Here is a 17,887-nt window from a genome sequence, read left to right on the forward strand (position 1 = left end):
AATCAAACCAAAGCCTGAACGCTGAAATATCTCGACATTTATTAACAAGACTTTTTAAAGCCTTGAGCTTTTGGTTATGTGCTTTTCGGCGTCAAACGAGGTGTGTGTCTGTTCTCTGATGCTGTCTGCAGTTTGGGAATTAATTCTTGATTTTATCCCCTGATCAATACAAACACAGCCGGAACATTTTTTCTTCTGTCTTTTATTCTGTTGAGAGGTAGAAGGATTCTCTGACAGGCGAGAGCTTTTGTTTTTCTTCTCGTTCTGTGGTTTTCGTTGTGAAAAGGCGCAGCGAGGATGGAAGCTGGGCCGCCGTCCAACACGCCGAGGCTTTGCACTAGAAAAAAAAAAAACGATCTGCCTTTATAAGTGTAATCTTGAATTACAGTTTTGATTGGAAGAAGACAGAAGTAACTCTGCCGCGGGGGGAGATAACCTCACTTGTTTCTTTGCAGTATCACGTGTTTGAAGAGTTTTAAAATTTCCCTGAAATCATCACAGGCAACAAATCATCCATCTTGTTTCGACACAATGATGATTGATGAGAAATCGTTACAAATATAGTTTTGCTTTGAAAAAGAATCATTCAGCACTTTGTCAATTTTCTACTTATTTTAGGAAAAACAAGATTTAATAGCAGAAAAAGTCTCACAGTGAGAAGATAATGTTTCTTTTGGTTGTTGTTGTAGCTGGTTTTGAATAGCACAGATTGTGAATATCAAAGAAATATAGTGATGTCAACAAACAAATCAGAGCTCTGACACTTGACATCAGATTTTAAAACTGCAACATGATTTCCAAGGAGTTTCATGCTGTGTGGTGGGATGCGATACTTTTTTTATTATAGAAGCTCGAGTGTTTACTCCTGCAAACAAATACCGGTGGAAACTTTTTAAAACCTCCGCTGTGTGAAAACAAATCTGTATCACGCTGTTCTCCCGGGTTCGGACGGTGATCTTTGGACAGATGGAGGTCCACAGAGCTGAGGCGCCTCAGCGGATTGGGTTTCTAAAAATCAAGTGTTATCAAGGTTTTCTATATGGCTTAGAAAATAAACCAATAAGGTCTTATTGAATATTTTACAGAACTAAAGACTTTTAAAAACGTTCAAGGTTGGTGAAAACTTCATGGAAAACTTATCCATGCTGCTAAAAATCATCAAGTTCATATCCAAGTTTGTCCCTGAGAGTTCTGTAAGTGCTTACTCTGATTTAATGTCCTCATATATATTTTTAAGCAGCGTGACATTCTGATCTGTTTACTTTTGAACGCCGAGAAAAAAGCAAACACGGCTCAGCTCGCTGCACTGTATGGATACACTTATTAACTATTGTGTTCAGATATACTGTTAGGTTTTGATGCTGTGAGCACAGGGGGTCTATTCTGCTCTGTGACGGCGGCTCATCACTGTGCAAAGGACTGTGTGGATTGTAGTTCTGTAGAGGAGCAGACTTTGGACTACAACTGTCACAGTTAGTGGTTTAACTTTGGTAATCTCTTAATTGTTTGAGTCATTTTGGCTCATTTCAGCTCCTCAAATGTGAATTTAAACCAAAGAAGAGAGCTCTGAAGCCCACTCTGCAGCTCGGGGCAACATTAGACGCTGCTGACATAACACACCTGAATCTCTGACTGAACTGTCTGCAGTCAAGTTGCATTGTGGATAACGGAGGAGCCATCTTTAATATATAGTATTAAACTTAGTCAAAGTAACTAAAGCGGTCACGATAATGCTGAAGCTCCATCTGTGGTTGGAGTTAGAAAACATACACAATCTGCACACACACCTGAACCCACTCATGTTACATGTTGAGCATCAAAGCCCGTGAGTTTGATCACGTCGTGTTATGAGATCCAGTCGCTGTTCTGACGCGTTCAGAGTTACCTCGCTCAGCCTCGTGCTGCTGCTGCACGCAGAGTCGCCTCTTCGGGCCCCTCTCGTCTCTCGTCTCATGCTGAAGTGTTTAATTTCACACTTAGCATCAATCAGAGATGAAGTCACACTCAGGCTCACGAGAGGATAAACGCTGCGTTACTTGTAAAGCGATGCCAAAGATGAGGGGATGTAGGTTCTTCTGTTGGCTGCACATAAAATCAGAACGGCTTCCTGCACGAGTTGGACCGTCAAAGACGCTTTTGATTCAGACGAGAATAAAGAGAGCCGGGGGTCGTCGAGGCACGAGGAAATAAAAGCTCCCAACAAAAAGATGAAAAACGACTTCAGTGAAGAAATGAATAAAAGACCGAGACCAGTTTCTTTGTCTGAACATCATTGTTAAGTTCACCATCAAAGATTGAAGCTTAGCATCTCTGACTGCCAGCATTACATCAGCTGATGCACGGACACATTTGTTTTTAATCAAGTCACTGGCTCGGCTATCTGGGATTCTGGATTTCGTGTGGTCAGAAGCAGCAGATACCGAGGAGCTCTTTTGATCCAGCTCATTAAATAAATGCTCCGCGATTCTTAAGTGAGCTGACGTTTCATCTCTGGGTTTGAAATGACTGAACAGAGGACAAGTCCATACCCTGATGAGAGGGAGAGGCGCTGAGCAGCACTCACACTGGAGAGGGCCCTGAAGAAGGTTGAGTCAAGGACAGAAATAACAATAAGAAACCTCGTGGAACTAAAAACCAGCGTGTTAGAAGATAAAAATGCATCTAGCATGAATCTTTTTAACAACTGCTCGTGATGACAAACTACCAAACTCTCCAGTTCCCCTCAGTACCGAGCTCCTTGGCGTATTTCAGCTCATACTTTTGGTTTTTACGGCCCACAACTTTACTGTTTTGGTTCAGTCTCATCGTTCTTAGCAGCAGGCAGTTGTTTCCAGCAGAGAATCTCTGATTGTGTGCTTCCTGCACAACATCATTTGGTGCATTTAGCCACTGCCGTAGATAGCTGCAGATATTTTCCATCGGAGTTGGCAAACTGAAGCTAAACAAAGAGTGAGCATTGGACTGAAAACAAGGAAAAACAACTCCAAACTAAAGTTAATGTTGCTCCACAGCTACACTACGTATGAATGGCAACCTGGTATGATGCCAACACGTGTTAAATCCATGCCATTTTCAATATTCTCTGGTCAAGTTTGCCAAATAAAGCTTGATGAGGTTGGAGCTTTCAGGTTCAGCCACCGAAAACTACTTAGGGATTAGGAAAAGATCCCACCTGACAAAATCAACATTGACTTTTAATTTCACACAAGACTCGAGCAGCAGTTTCCTGAGTGAAATTCCTGCATTTGTCTGAGCCATCCATCCAATCTAATTCCTCCAAATACACACTTCCTTCGCTCCTTATATAACACATACAGTACAGTGCGTTCACGTATGTTTCACACCCAGGCGAGGGCGAAGCGTGACACCAACACGGCGTCCTCTGGTGGATAACGCACTTTGCCAGGAGACTAGGTTGATAAATCGTCAGCTGTTCCCCCCGATCAACCTGAAACACTCGCATGAAAGGTGACATGTCAAAGCTGTGATCACAGCTTTACTTCAGCTGCCCTCGTTTCTTCAGTTTTAGCTGATCTACAGTTGAGGGAGGAGTGTGCATCACTACTGCACAGCTGCGACAACCAAAAGGTACATGAAAGGGCATTTCTGCAGATGTCAGAATGAACCTGAGATGATTGTGGAGGAGTTTGTTAGACTCGAAACACCAAACATAGGAATATAATCAGTGTAGTATCCACTTTTATGTGATTATTGGTGTTCAATAGCTTTAAATCCATTCATAAGAACACAGTTTGCCTCATCCGATGAACCACTGCTGCACAGGGATACAGCTAAAACTGCAAAAAGCACAAAGTAATTCATCTTAACCTGTTCACGTGTCTTCATCCTGAACCTCCACACCCTGGAGAAGTTTTAAATATATATATATATAATATAGCCATTGGAAATGAATGGACAATGAAATGAGCCTGCATACCCGAAACCTGAAGTAACCCGAACCAAACCAAACAAATGATGAATTACATCCCTAAGTATAGCACAGAACACTGCGAGAGCAGCACAGTGGGAGAGGAGGGAGGTATCCTGAGAAGCAGCGCAGTGGGAGAAGAGGAAGGAGGGATCCTGAGAAGGAGGAAAGCAGGACAGCGCCGCATTAAGTAAATTGGTTACAGAGTACAATGAGGCCTCTTCTAACCCGTGTTGGGAGGAGGAAACTTCATCCACATCTGCTGGAGCCTCAGCTGGCCTGGCAGAGGCTCGGCTTTAACTGGATTAACAACAAAAGCCCAGCTCAATAACTAATAGGCCTCTTCTTCCTCCTCTCTCTTTGCTGTGTTCCACTCTGTACCCTTCTCTCTCTCTCTCTCTCTCTCTTTCTATCTCGCCGTCTCCCTTCTCCTTCAGAGCCGAGCAGAGAGATAATGCGGAACACTTTCATGCCTTCTACTGAATTAAACATGGAGAGAACAGCTTGTACTGGGTGCTAGAGCTGAAGCAAAGAGAGAGGGAATATGAAAAAGGAGGATATACAATCTCGCCCCTGCACAGAGGTCCCGAGTGTACAGCTGAACATTTCTTCACAATTAAAAAGATCTGTCGCTGATAGACTGCGTCGGGGAAAGCTAAACAGGACGGCCTTTTTTTCACTAATTGGCTGGGTTGAAAAGGACTGTCAGTTGTCGTTGGGTGGAAGTAGCCAATCGCCGAGCACAGGGGTGGCATGGCACTCAGCAATAGTCCTCCGAGGCTTCCTTTGCACCTCCAGCTTTTATTGCCGGAGCTGTAAATCCCATCCTGCCAATCCCTTATTCCTTTCACACACACTCTGTCATCTTTACGCTGCAGCCAACCAATTGGGCTCCGCAAGTAACAAATGTGCCCATCTCTAACTCCAGGCTCGATGGTGAATAATTGACAGCGTTTCAAACATTTTCAGTCTCAGGTGGTTTACAAAAAAAAACCTGGCGATGTCTTCTCACCCTCTCGGCAGGGGCTGAGGTATCAGTTTCTGTTCTGCCTCTCTTCTTTTTTAACTTTCGAGTGCTCTGATCTGAGAAGAAAAAGTCTCCCCTTTCTCCTCCGGCCTATTTGGTATTCCCCAGATGGAGCACCGAGCTACCACCCTCATCCTCCATCCTCCCCTCCCTCTGTTCCACTCTCTTTCTCTCGGATAGAGCCAAGTGACCTGTTACAACGTCCTCTGCTTAGCATGGGCGCCACACTCCTTGCAGCAGCAAGGACAGGGCTTTACAGGGGTTGCATTCAGGACTGCAACCCCCCAGAGCACGCGCCATGTGAGGCGGGGCGGCAGGCTAAAGATCAGATAGGGACGCTTGTAACAAGCATGACCCCATTTTCGACTCACTGGACAGGCAGGCTGTCTCACTCTCTGCAAAAATGGAAATCCAAGAAAGTTTTATTGTATTTAAGGATGATTAAGCTGGATTTTTTTTCTTGTCAAAGATAAACAATCTTGTCAAGTACCATTTGCAATTAGTTAATGAGATTTGTTTCATTTTAATCTACTTGTGAAGCTCCTCGACATCAAGACACCGGATGTGTTTTTGAAGCTTTTCAGATCTGTCTCTGTCTGTACTTCTTTTTCAACTCAACTCGCCCAAAATCAGCGACTGAGAAGATTAAAAACTTTATCTTAAAGTTTCCCAGCTTACATCAAGTCTTTCCTAATTATAATGTCAGACAGAGGGGCAGATTTCTATCGTATGAAGTTATTGTAATAGCTCAAATATTCAGAGAAATGCTGAATATTACTACTTTTACATCTGTCATAAAGATCTGACATATACATCTCTGGATATCTTACCTGGATGACAAGGCGTTCGCGCAAGATGCAAATGCGGACAGAATGTGATCGGAGACGACATCTGTTGTGATTGGATCTCAGCCAGGAGGAAATGCAAAGTCTTTAGAATCTGTCAAGCGAGGTCAAACTTAATCTAACTTCGCCTCTTCCTGCTGGCAGATGCGACGAACAGCGTGACAGCCGTCAGAAAAAGTGATCGAATGACACTCGGCCATGTTTGTTGATGTTCACTTATTAACACCACGTGTAAATCACTGAGACAACACATCCAGATACAGATCACGTGTTGATACTGGGAGCCTTCAATGGTCTGAAGTGTTTCCAGGTGTGACTCCGAGTGTTTGAACTTGAGGAAGCTGTGACAAAGGGACTGTGCGTCTCCTTAACTTAGCAAATCTTGAATCATGCATAGCAGATTTGTTGAGGAGGCTAAACATCCCAGAGCAGGTGCGGTATACTACAGTGTGCTGAGAAATGTGCTGAGGAGAGAAAGAGGTATTTATAGACTGATAACACGGCCGGGATTAATTAATTACCAGTTCTTCCACAGAGAATTGTTTCAGAAGGTTTTTTTTTTTTCTTCTTTTTTATTGAAAATGCGTTGTGCAAAAACAAAACTTATGACTGATGATGAGTTTTCTCACTAAGGGTACATGCACGCTACAAGACTCTGGGACTAATTAGGCGCCAAAGTTGTGATCACAGTCGACTGTTTTAAATTATAGTGCTGCGAGAAGCCCGCTGGGTAATGATGTGCTGAGGCACACAATGGCCAAATAGAGGGTAAATGTGCCTCCAAAAAAGAAGTCAGGGAGTTTATTTTTAGGGTGAAAATCATTAACTTTTTAAACTCGAAGAAGAAAAGAAGAAATTTTCCATTTGGGAGATGCAAGAAACTGTCGCAGGAGTCAACTGTTGGTAAACCTGATACGTTAGCTCATCTATGTCCAGATCTTGGAGCATGCGTGCACCCCGAGGGAGATGAAACTTTAACACGATACTTGAGTCCAAACCGTACTGCTGATACAATAAAACAAGACCGACTACATGAGACACACACGTGGCAACAGAGGTTTACAGTATGGCTGTCTCTCATTTACTTTGAGATAAATTGGCAACCTGTCGAAAAAACTCTGGAAATGTTGTGAAATGAATCTCCACTGAAATGTTTGGTAACATAGCAGATATAACTGTCTCATTTACAGAAGAACAGATTGCACAGTGTATAATGTTCAACAACAATCAACAACGAGGGACCTGCTCTCAGGAGGGAAGCGGAGCCGAAGCTCGCTTCCTTAACACAACAAAAATCAATTGGCCGAGGTTTTGAATTTCAAATTTGAAACATCTCAGCTTTCAATTTATGGACAAGTCTGCCCTCAGATCTTAAACCCACAGAACAGAACAGCAGTTATAATTCATTTTTGGGGTAATAAAGGTTCATTATTATCACAATATAATGTTACATTGTAATGACATGTGAGTAAATGAAATGGGACAAGACTGATAATATGAGTACGAGATAATTTTGCCCCATCTGAATGCACTGACCTTTCCAGCGTTGGAGATAGTCACATTCCTTTCTCATAAATATTACTTGGATAGCATTAACAACACCCGAACATACACATATGGTGGAGTTGAAACTGTGACTATATACCATACTGCTTTATTCTAATACCTTCAACACGAGCCACCAAAGCTGCTCAATGAAACACTGCATGTCTACAGTAAGTACGTGTGTGGTCGTGATGTGACAGTGAGGCTGCTGAAGCGTGTGGCACCGATCTAGTTTGTTCTTCTTTCTATTTAACTGTGGCCTTCATCGATCTCTGACCGGGCCCCTCTGTACATCTCTGAGGAGGTTTGCCTGTAATGTAGAGGTAACCTCAAACCGTCCCAGCATAAAACAAGAAGTGATATAACTCAACAGTTCATTTAAAAATAATGTTCATTAAAAAAATAATGACTAGGAGAAACCTCAATAAGGCAAATGTGTTCCAGAAACTTTAGAGCTGCCTCTTTTTTTTTTACTTTATGCATTAGCAAAATATTCATTCTGCTCATATACTGTAATTTAATCAAGTGCAGAGTCTCCAAATCATCAAAATTAAAACCTGCAACTACCTCCGAGGCAGTTCTGCATCTTCACTGAACTCATTAAAGACAAATAATCTCACCTTGTCAGCAGATGCATCGCTTATTTTTAAGTAAACTGCAGTGAACGAGAAATAAAAAAAAAAAGATTTGGGAGTTTGGGATTTCATTTAGCTCGCTCTCTCTTCAAATGTGTCTCAGACCGTGTCTTTCTGTCCAATCAGAACGCAGAACATGGAATAATCCGTCACATAGCCCCCGGAACATTCTGCAGGACATGAAAAAATTGAATACATGAAATACAGCAGCCTCCGACAAAGCCTGTGAATATTTTGCCTTGTCGAATGCGACCCAGATAGGAATATAAATACGAGTTATCCCCTTCTCCCTGCACACAGTCATTGCGGCACTCGTCTAAGCCGTCCATTATGTAAATAAAGAAAGAGCAAAATCAGAGAGATGTAATGTGTGTGGGACAGGAAAACATACAAACGGTGCAGGATGAATGTAGAACAGAGAACAGGGGGAATAAAGAAGGAAACACAGAGAAGTGAAAGGAGACTTAAAGAGGAAAAAATAGAGCTGGAAATAAAGAACATTGTTTTTTTTACCCATTAAATGAGTCATTACCGACCCAATGTGGTACTGTGTGACACCCCCAAGGCTCCCGGTGCGTCTTTTTCCTTAGCGAGATCAACACCATTACACAACAGTAACAACAACAACAGCAACAACATCTACGGCAACAACAATAACAACAACTGTGCTATAGTGAGACGACGCCCAATATATAGATGATGCACATCATTAACACCACAGCCAGCCACACATTAGCACACACTGTTAAGTCTGTTATGTTACTCTTAGTGGGCCTCGCCTCAGCGGCACCCATCAGGAAACCAGGTGGTGTCAAAAGGGCGGAGCGGGAACCCCAGAAAAGAAGTCATCACTGGGGTTGAACAGAAACTCCATCATCATCGTCGACGTCGCCAGTTTGGCTTTTCAAGTTTTAAAACGATTGGGTGAAGTCCCGGGAATCCGACAGAAGCTGTTTGAACAGTTTTTTGTTTTTTTTTTACTTTTATTTTGAAAACAGGAATTCTTGAATAATGTTGATTTTGGAATAGTGGTAATCGTGGTTTTTAAATCGTGCTTCCGGCTTCGCCAATTACGTTTTCCGGTAACGTAGAAAATACAAACAATGCAGTCACTCGACACAATCACACAACTGCAAAGCTGAAGAAACGAGGACGGAGCGGTAAGCAGCATCGCATCGGAGTCGCTGTGGTTTTCATTTCTGCAGGATTCTTTTTTTTTTTTTTTTTCCATTTTGTTTTATTTGTCTGACACTGAATAAAATCTGTCTCCACAGTTAAACAGTCACATATTCAGCCACAGTGCACGACCGCCATCACGAGTTTTCCTTCATCAGCTTCACTTCATATCGACTTTTATTATTTTTCTTTCGATCCCCTTTGTATAAAATCATATAGTTGGTGTCAGGCAGAGAGGATATAATCGATGTTTGAACAGGTGGAACGTTAAGCAGGTAGGTGTTTAGCTGATGGAAGCGATGTTGATCTATTGACTTGAACTCTGCTCCCCCTCCGCCACATCTCCTTTCCTTATTTCAGCCCTCACCTTTCCTTTCCTTTCCTCTGTGCTCAGACATAAATGGCAGTCCGGGAAATGACGGACCCGTCTCTCTGAGACTCCATGTCATCATCGAGGTACACGTCCATTTCTTCTTCGCCGCCATGGCCTCCGCGGACGTGATAAGCCGGGGGAAGCATGTTCCCGCCTCCCCCGACGCCCCCGAACCTATTGTATCGCTCCTCCTCTTCCTCCATGCTGTCGTCCAGTTCAAACTTCCTCCTCTCGGCTTCATCCATCTCGCCACTAAGGAGGATGTCGTGGGCGGAGGGCGGGTTTCCCATTGAGGCATGGTGGAGATGATGATGGTGGTAGTCGTTGGCCTTTTCCGTTAGAGTCCCCGTGGCATCGCAGCCCTCCCGGTACGTGTAGACGGGCCCGTTGTTGTTCCCGCCGGTCCCGTTCTTACTGCTGTTGTTGCCCGTCCCGCTGAAGAGCAGGCGGGCTTTATTGCCATAGTCTCCGCCATTGCTGCCGCCACTACCGGTCGCTATGGAGTCGCCACTGCTGGGGTAGCCGCGTCTCTGCTGCCGGCGACTCCGGGTCAGGAGAACGGCAATGAGCGCGACAACCAACAGTAGAGCCAGGAGGGAGCCGATCACGGCGCCCGCCACAACGCCAGCACTGGACGGATCCTCCAAGGCTTCTGCAGAGGGGATGAAGGGGTTGGAAGGAGGGATGGAAAAATGGGTGGAGGAAAAGAAAAAAAAGGGCAGGAATTGATGGCTGTTTGTTTAAAGGAAGTCTGGCTCAGTTTTGGAGGAGGTGTTCACAGTTCTTCTTGTATTGTTAGTGTGCTGTAGTGATAGTTCTTCTACGTGTGTTACAATCCTCTTACAAGTGTGTAGTAATGTTCTTCTCAGTGTAATCTCTTGGTGAGGGTGCAGTCAGTCATTGCTGGGATCAGGCTGAATGGAGGCTCATTCATTCTCTCCCAGCGGCCCGTTGAGCTGCATTTTGCTCTATACACATCTGTCCAGCTGCTGGCACTTCACTTTTTTGTGGCCCGCCCCCCTTTTTGCCAGATGGGGAAAAGCCTTTACTACGGTACCGGTCCTTTGTTCTATACTTCATGTTGGTGTGAGCCAAGTTTGCCCCTCCACTCTTGTTTCAGTCCAAGATTGAAACAAAAATGACGGGTGGGTTTACAGCATCAGCAAAAAAAAGCGGTTTGTTTAGTGCCTCGTGCTCTCTCTGACATGGGTTAGAGGTACTGGCCCAGGAGAGCAACACAGACAGACACAGAAAGACACACAGGACAGGACAGGACAGGACAGGACAGGACAGGACAGGCAGAGTGGTTATTTGAAGGGGTTCAGTGGAAAGCGAGCACACAGTCGCGCCTTAAAAGTGCCACAATGTTCGACATCCCTCCCGTTTTTACCCTCCGTCTCTTCCCCAGCCTCCTAATTACACCCACTCCTCATCCCCTTTCCCTCCGTCCCATCCCGCCATCCTCAGCTTCCACCGCTTCCCTCCCCATGCCTCTCTCATCGGGTCAGCTAGTCAAACCACAGGGCAGAGTGATCGCCCGCTGTCAACCCAGGACTGAGTCCAGATCTCACTGATCAGCAGCGCACAAAGGTAAAAGGTTCACACTGCGGAGCAGGACTCATGCCAGGACATTTTTAAGAGGATTCTCTGCAGGAATGTGTGAAAGAAAAAAAAAAAAACGAGGTCTGGCTCAGATAGCGTAGGATTTGTACGAGTGGATTCACGCTGGGCTGAAAAGGGAAGAAAGGGAAGGTGTCAAACCAGGCGGGGAGAAGTGTTGAGCCTATCGTGCAGAACTGCACAAGGCCAGCTAATGTTTTTTTTTCTTCTGTGAATTGCATGCTGATTTTTCTTTGGGATGCAGCAAGGGCAACGGAACGCAGAACAGCGGGGGGAAATGTGACCCCCTTCCTGTTTTATTTGCATAAAACAGGAAAACAGGTTCTGCCAGCGCTCCTGGCAAGCACAGCAGCGAATGCCAATCAAACTATCTGAGCCAGCTGAAACCAGCACTGTGTGCAAGGGCAGCACCAGCGACAGGATGACGGGTTTTTTTTTTTCAATGAAATCGCATTGGACATCAAATAATAATCTATATGGCACCGACTTCTGCTGACAAAACCAGCGGGGGGGTGGGGAGTTACTATGAGTGAGTCTGTGATTCAGACAAAATGAAAAAACGAGAGAGAGGGACTGAAAGAGGAGAGGAGGAGAGAAACCTAAGAAGAGGTTTTTCGATAGAGCGAAGAGAGCAGACGAGTTAAGAGACGAGGTCTTGGTTTGATTTCAAACATTCCCCGTGCTCGGCTCTCACATGGGGATGCAGGAGGGTTATGCCAGGGTGAGACAGACGGGGCGGGTGAATGAGGCGGCCTCTCGGGACGGGATATGATGTCTAAATTAGGGGACAGTGTCTGGTGATATCCAATTGAAGTGACAGAAGGCATTAAGGATGATGAATCCAACTTTGCCTGTCCTAGTTTCCTCGCTGCAAACTTACAGACTGGCATGGGAACACAACACGGGAGCCAAAATGTTATTTTTATTTATCGTGTCATTTATATATTGAGCGTTCACGGCATTCATCAAGTGACTGAGTGAGAGACGGCTGAATAATGGCCTTTTGTGGAAGGTCTTTGGTGGCTGTCGTTCTTCTGTTAATCAAGTGCTTAAAAATCTATTATTCTGTGCAGCCTAGAAAGAACAAGGCTCCTACAAACAGCCATTAGAGCTGGCACGTTCATTTTTCAATAAATCCCGGGTCACGTGCAGGAGCAGCATGACTTTCTCTCTCCGATTTCCTCTCAATGTCAAAAGCCGAGGCACGATACCCGATATTTAAACAGAAGGGAACTTTGTTGCTTTCATGACGAGTGTGCTGCCTTTTCTTTGTGTTAGCAAATGAGGTCAACTTGATGAATATGGCTATAGCTGCAGCCGCAGAGAGGAGATATTGCTCCGAGTGCCGGGTTATAATAGAAGAGAAGTGGTTTATATGATGTGTTGTTCAAGCGTATTGGAAATCAAGAGTGTTTATGACAGCCTCGCTGAAGGTGGAGTGCCGACATAGGGGCCATATAATTTAAATGTGTGAATTACAGCGCACATTTCCAGACGGTCTCTCGAGGAAGTCATTCATAGCATTGCATTTGTTTGAAAAGTGACTCGAGCAAGAGAGAGAGAGGACTTCAGATCTCTGGCTGCTTTCTCACGACAGCGGTGAAGTGGGTGTGAATGTCGATTTCTAGCTTTAGGCCGTGTTCAGACCAAAGCAGGTGTCCTGGTGAATTGCCGCAGGGTTATTTGTCATGAACAGAACTGCTCTATCTCTCTGATTGACCAACTTTATCACAATCGTTGCTCCCTCTCTCTCTCATTCACACTCTATGTTGCTCAACCACTAATCTTATGTCCCTCTCAGACTAAAGGAAACATTTTGCAGCATAAACTGAGACAGACATAGAAGGTGGGTACGTGAAATAAACCAAGTGAAGACTGGGAGAGTTCTCCACCTAGATAAGTTTGACCGGTCTCCACAGGGTGACACGGGATGATGAAGTTTCTCAAACTTTCTGATCGTTCAACACTGGCCCCATAATTCGGTTTGCATTTACAGAGGGTCTGCTTCCTCAATCAAAAACAAACTTCTAGGAATAGTTTTAGGAAACATATTTATTCACTTCATGAGAGGAAAACACAAAAACTCCCTGTGAAACCACAGCGAATGAGGTTTGACATGTCACACGGTGACCTTTAAAGGTGTCGGTAGGTGGTGCATCTTTTATCTTTGGCCCAAGCTCTGTCAGAACTCTGTTCATCTGCCGTCTACCGTGTGCCTGAATACCGTAGCGTTAAAATACAGATATAACACTAAACTCCTCTAGTTAATAATGCGTACAGAATGGGAAACAGGTACCAGTCTCCATGACGATCAGTGGGAACATAGAGCGACATGAGTTCATGGTACACGATGTTGAATGCCTTTTAAAAAAGGCTAAAAATACATCTATGCACTGCAGGCGTTCTCTGACATCACTTACTACAATCTAAATCGCTAATGGATCGAGGATTAGCTCCGACAAAAATGTGCCGGATGCACGATCAACGTCAGTGTCAAATCCTCGTCAAGCGCCCTGAGAGACGCTTTCGTAAACACTCTTCAGAGAAACATATTTCCCACCGAAAAAGTGCAAAAAAAAGCAGCGAGACTATCGTTAGCAAGGAAATAGGCCATGCTTGTCATCCTTATTTCTCATCAACAGCAGCAGCCTGCCTGCATTAAGAAGCACGGTGATAAATGTCATAGAGAGAGGCAGGGGAGCTTATATCAGTCTCTGTATTAGTGTCATGTACATGGAGAAGATTAGGGGGCAGGGTGAGAGAGAAGGGGTGAGGGGGGGGGCATGAAAACTATCCTATTCTACTCAGCTACATTCACTGCGGTAGGGATAATCTAAATGAGAAGATTTGGGATGTGAGGAGGAAAGGTGGAGAGAGTTAGAAGGGTGGAGCGAGATAGACAAACAGAGACAGGCGGAGGAAAGTGTAAGCGGTATGAAAATAGTGGAATCTAAATAATCTTTTGTTGATCTCCTTCGCCACCTCTCCCTTTCTTCCTCTCGTCATTGTTCTCAGAAGTTAAAATCAGGCCTGAAAACACAGAGAGCTGCGTCGACAGTCATATAATAAGCCAGAGGCAGCGGCTGTAAAAGCTCCACAGTAGGAATTCTCATTAAAAGCAGCTTTTTGGTCAAGGACAAGACTTGAATGCTTGAAAACGTACCCATGAATACGCTGCCAACATCAAACACCTTATACTTATAAATAAGTATAAAATACAAAATAACAAACCACAAAGACGTAGAAGAGTTGACTCTGTCTTAAATTAAATACTTTTTATTTTATTTATTGGATTCCACTCGGACAAGCACAGGAAGCAGACAGCCATATATTTTTTTATGTTACTGAATAGCAATTATACGCTGAGCGCCTAGACCTCCCATTGGTGGCCTCATAAAGTTCCCTGAATAATTCATTTTTTACTATGTGTTGCACAAAAAAATACAATTTAAATGCTGATTTTTTTTAAACTTCTAAGACATTCCTCAAATTAAGCAGATTCTGCAAAATACAAGGATTTGCAATGTTAAGGCAAAGGTCAGCAGGACCTGAAGCATGCTGAAGTTTTCCTGCAGGTTCAGTACAACAATTAAAAAGTGTCTCCTGCATAATTAGTACAACCTTCATCTTGGAATATTTGCTGTACAAGCCTTTTTTTTTTTTTTTTTTAAACAAGACTTGCTCCTGAAGCACAAATAATAGAAATGGTTGACTTCAATAAGAGTTCCCAGAACTAAAAAACAAAACAACAGAGCGAACAGTTTTACTTTGAAAGGTTACGCAGAGGCTGAGTATAAACAAAAGATAGCGGTATCAACACAGTGCTGCTACTAAACTATTAACTGAAATCTACTGATGCTGAAGGCAAGCTGGTTTTCCAAGGTTCAAGCTTTTATCATCAACCACTCTGATGATTAGCTGGACTTCAGTCCGAGTGAAGCATACACAGAAAATAGCTCGTACCCCTAAACTCAATTAATACTTTTTCCCATCATAAACAAACAAGGAGCGTAAGTAAGCCAAAGGTAAAAATACCTTTTCAGTTTTCAGGCTTTTCGATACTCGATGAAAGCTTTGCTGTCTCTCCGTCTTTCCAAATTGAATCAGGCACAGATGCAGAATCTCTCAAATGAATAAAATGATATGCGCTTTAAACACTTTTGACCTCTGGTTCATGTTTTGCCTCTAGAAGAACTCTGCACCTGTGAAGTCTCAGTGGATACTATAGAAATTATGGGTATTATATATCTTATCATAGCTGTTCTTGTTTTCCATATCTAGAATTATTTCTATTCAACTTTCTCAGTATTTGTAGTTATTTTTCTGCCTTTGTGCTGCTGAATTTTCAATTCAATAAAGGATTATGTTATCTGAGCACTCTATTAGAAATAGACTACACAAGCTTTAAACTGTGTCTGTGTTATGTTTTGTGATATAGAAAGCCATAAACAAACTACAGCAAACCGAATTAAGTCATGATTTACCCTCCCCATGCATATGCAGTGTGTCTGGGAGGCACAGGCTCATAATCCAGACAGATGTAAGCGGAGGTGGGGGAGGTGAGGCCGAGGCTAAATGTTATCACGGCAGGTTAATGGGACCCGGAGGCGACTCAGACAGGATATCACAGATGTACAGTAGAAAGGGGATTTGAGGGTAACCTCTTCACTGACGCAGCAAAGCTGAAGCGAGATGTTTCACTGCTGACAATGACAAGGCGCCTTTTTAAAAAGGGTCGTGCCTTAGATTTGATTTCAAGAAATAAACTCGCGCTTGCATATTGAGCACATGGGTGCAAATAGAGGAGGTCTGACTGGAGGACATGCGTCATAAGGACAATAATGGATTGCAATTTTTCAGTTGATAACAGCGCACAGGAAGGGTGCTCGTGTGGCATCGAGCACAGGGTACTACTTATACAGCAACGGACTGAATCTGATTAACATTTATTCATGAATGACAAAGCGCACCAACTGTGCCATTTTGCAGGAACATGTACTTTTCTTCAGACAATAGACAAAGTACATCTATGCCATTAAAGGTGTTATATATCATTAATGTGAACCTGACTCAGTGGGTACACTCTGTTGGGGCGTTTTAAACAGTTACATGTCTGTTTTGCTTCAGTGCTTCATACTTTTTTTTTATGTGTATATTCACACTTCAGATGCTCAAATACAAAACAGAATTCTGCTATTAATATACAAAAAAAGAGCCCAATGATCAGTGTAGAGGTCAACCTCCCGCTAAAGAGAGAAAAACCAACGAGGCCGTCTGCGCTTTTACTAACTATTCATATCCAGTGGTGCACACAGTCTGTGAATGAGCATGCTTTGTCGTGGCTGCATGATCCGCTGCAGCAGGTAAACTTCAATAACCCGACTGCTGACCAACTTATCACCGATAAAAACACAGTCGCCAGCTCCTTCAGAGTTTACATTATTGTGACAAGTTACAAGGACCAATAGGAATTTAAATGTGCTTTTTATGCGCGGTATATTATTAAAATAGTTCATAGTTCATCATCTGAAAAGAAGTAAACTAAATGTACTCGCTCTGATATTAAAGCCGTCCATGCTCACTCTGAGCCTCAGCTTTGGAAATTATTTGTTTTATTCTAGTTATGTGATCACAATTGTCGTCGGAAACGTCAGATTTTTAGTGTTGGGAAGTTCGAGTCTTTTTACTGACTCGGATCACTTACTCTCAGACAGTGAATTGAACAAATCTTTTTTTTTAAAGTCATTTTGTTCATTTAAACTCGTGCAGCGCTGTAGCAAAAGGCCTGTCACGTGACAACTGAACGACAGACTTGAGGACGAATAGTTGAGTCGTGAACTAATCATTTCTGTCTCCTGTCCTGACTGAGCTCATGCAGCTGCCTTGTGGCGAGGGAACGAACTGCATGAAAATGAACGAATCGCTTACTGAGACTACTCATATGAAGGATTAGTTCAAACTGAACGGTAGGTTTGCGACCGACACACCACTAATTTTTCACCTGAACGCTTGATCTGATCTCAAAACTTCATTTGTGGCTCTGATGTAATGTAGATAAATTGTTTCCTAGTCTGTACAGGGTGTTTTATTTTGAAAAACTGACTGGATTCTCTGTGCTCTTTCTGTATCTGACACGGTGATGCATCCAGTAGCGACGTCGGTCGAAAATAAAACTGGGACAGCATTCGCAAAGGAGCCGAAAGCTGAAACGTCACAGACATGATAGAACGGCTGCGATCAGCTCAGCGGAGTGAGCTGTCAGTGATGGCACATGAAATAACTCTGTTATCATTTTATCTTCACGGATGTTAAAACACACGATGGATGTAGATAATAGATGAAACTCTGAGTGTTTCTTCCCAACTTACAGAGTAAGTCAGAGCCAGTCTGAAACTTTTATTAATACTGCTTTGCAAACGAGACACAACACACCGAACGCTCTGCGCTCAGAAGACTTCTTTGCTGTTTGAATAGGAAACATCCATCATATTAAGGAAGCAATAAGGCGACATTTAATGGAGCCTTAAGTGAGTCTTTATGTTCCCTTTCTGTGCACTAATTGTTGCAGTATAATGAAAAACATTCAGTATGCAGGTTGATACACAAACGCCCACACACACACGCACACACACACACACCTAAACATCATCAGTCACACTTACACACATACAGACACTGTGAAGCAAATACACACAGCTACACATCCCCACACACACACACACACGCTGTATGAATGAT

General features: G+C 43.4%; 1 protein-coding gene across 4 annotated transcripts in view; it reads right to left on the reverse strand.

The window, feature by feature from the left end:
• Nucleotides 1–17,887, reverse strand: part of pvrl2l (PVR cell adhesion molecule related 2 like) — a 250,335-nt gene that overhangs the window by 93,570 nt on the left and 138,878 nt on the right. Inside the window, exon 7 of one of the 4 annotated variants that reach the window (XM_027286635.1) lies at nucleotides 70–337. The exons of 2 other annotated variants lie outside the window; for them this stretch is intronic. In XM_027286635.1, coding sequence (XP_027142436.1) covers nucleotides 153–337 — 185 coding nt within the window. In that variant the 3' untranslated portion in view covers nucleotides 70–152. Of the gene's footprint in view, nucleotides 1–69; nucleotides 338–6,339; nucleotides 10,182–17,887 lie in introns of those variants that run through there. One more of the 4 variants, XM_019270775.2, reaches the window with a different exon arrangement.

The sequence above is a fragment of the Larimichthys crocea genome, chromosome XIII (genome assembly GCF_000972845.2).
Source record: "Larimichthys crocea isolate SSNF chromosome XIII, L_crocea_2.0, whole genome shotgun sequence".
NCBI lineage: Eukaryota > Metazoa > Chordata > Actinopteri > Sciaenidae > Larimichthys > Larimichthys crocea.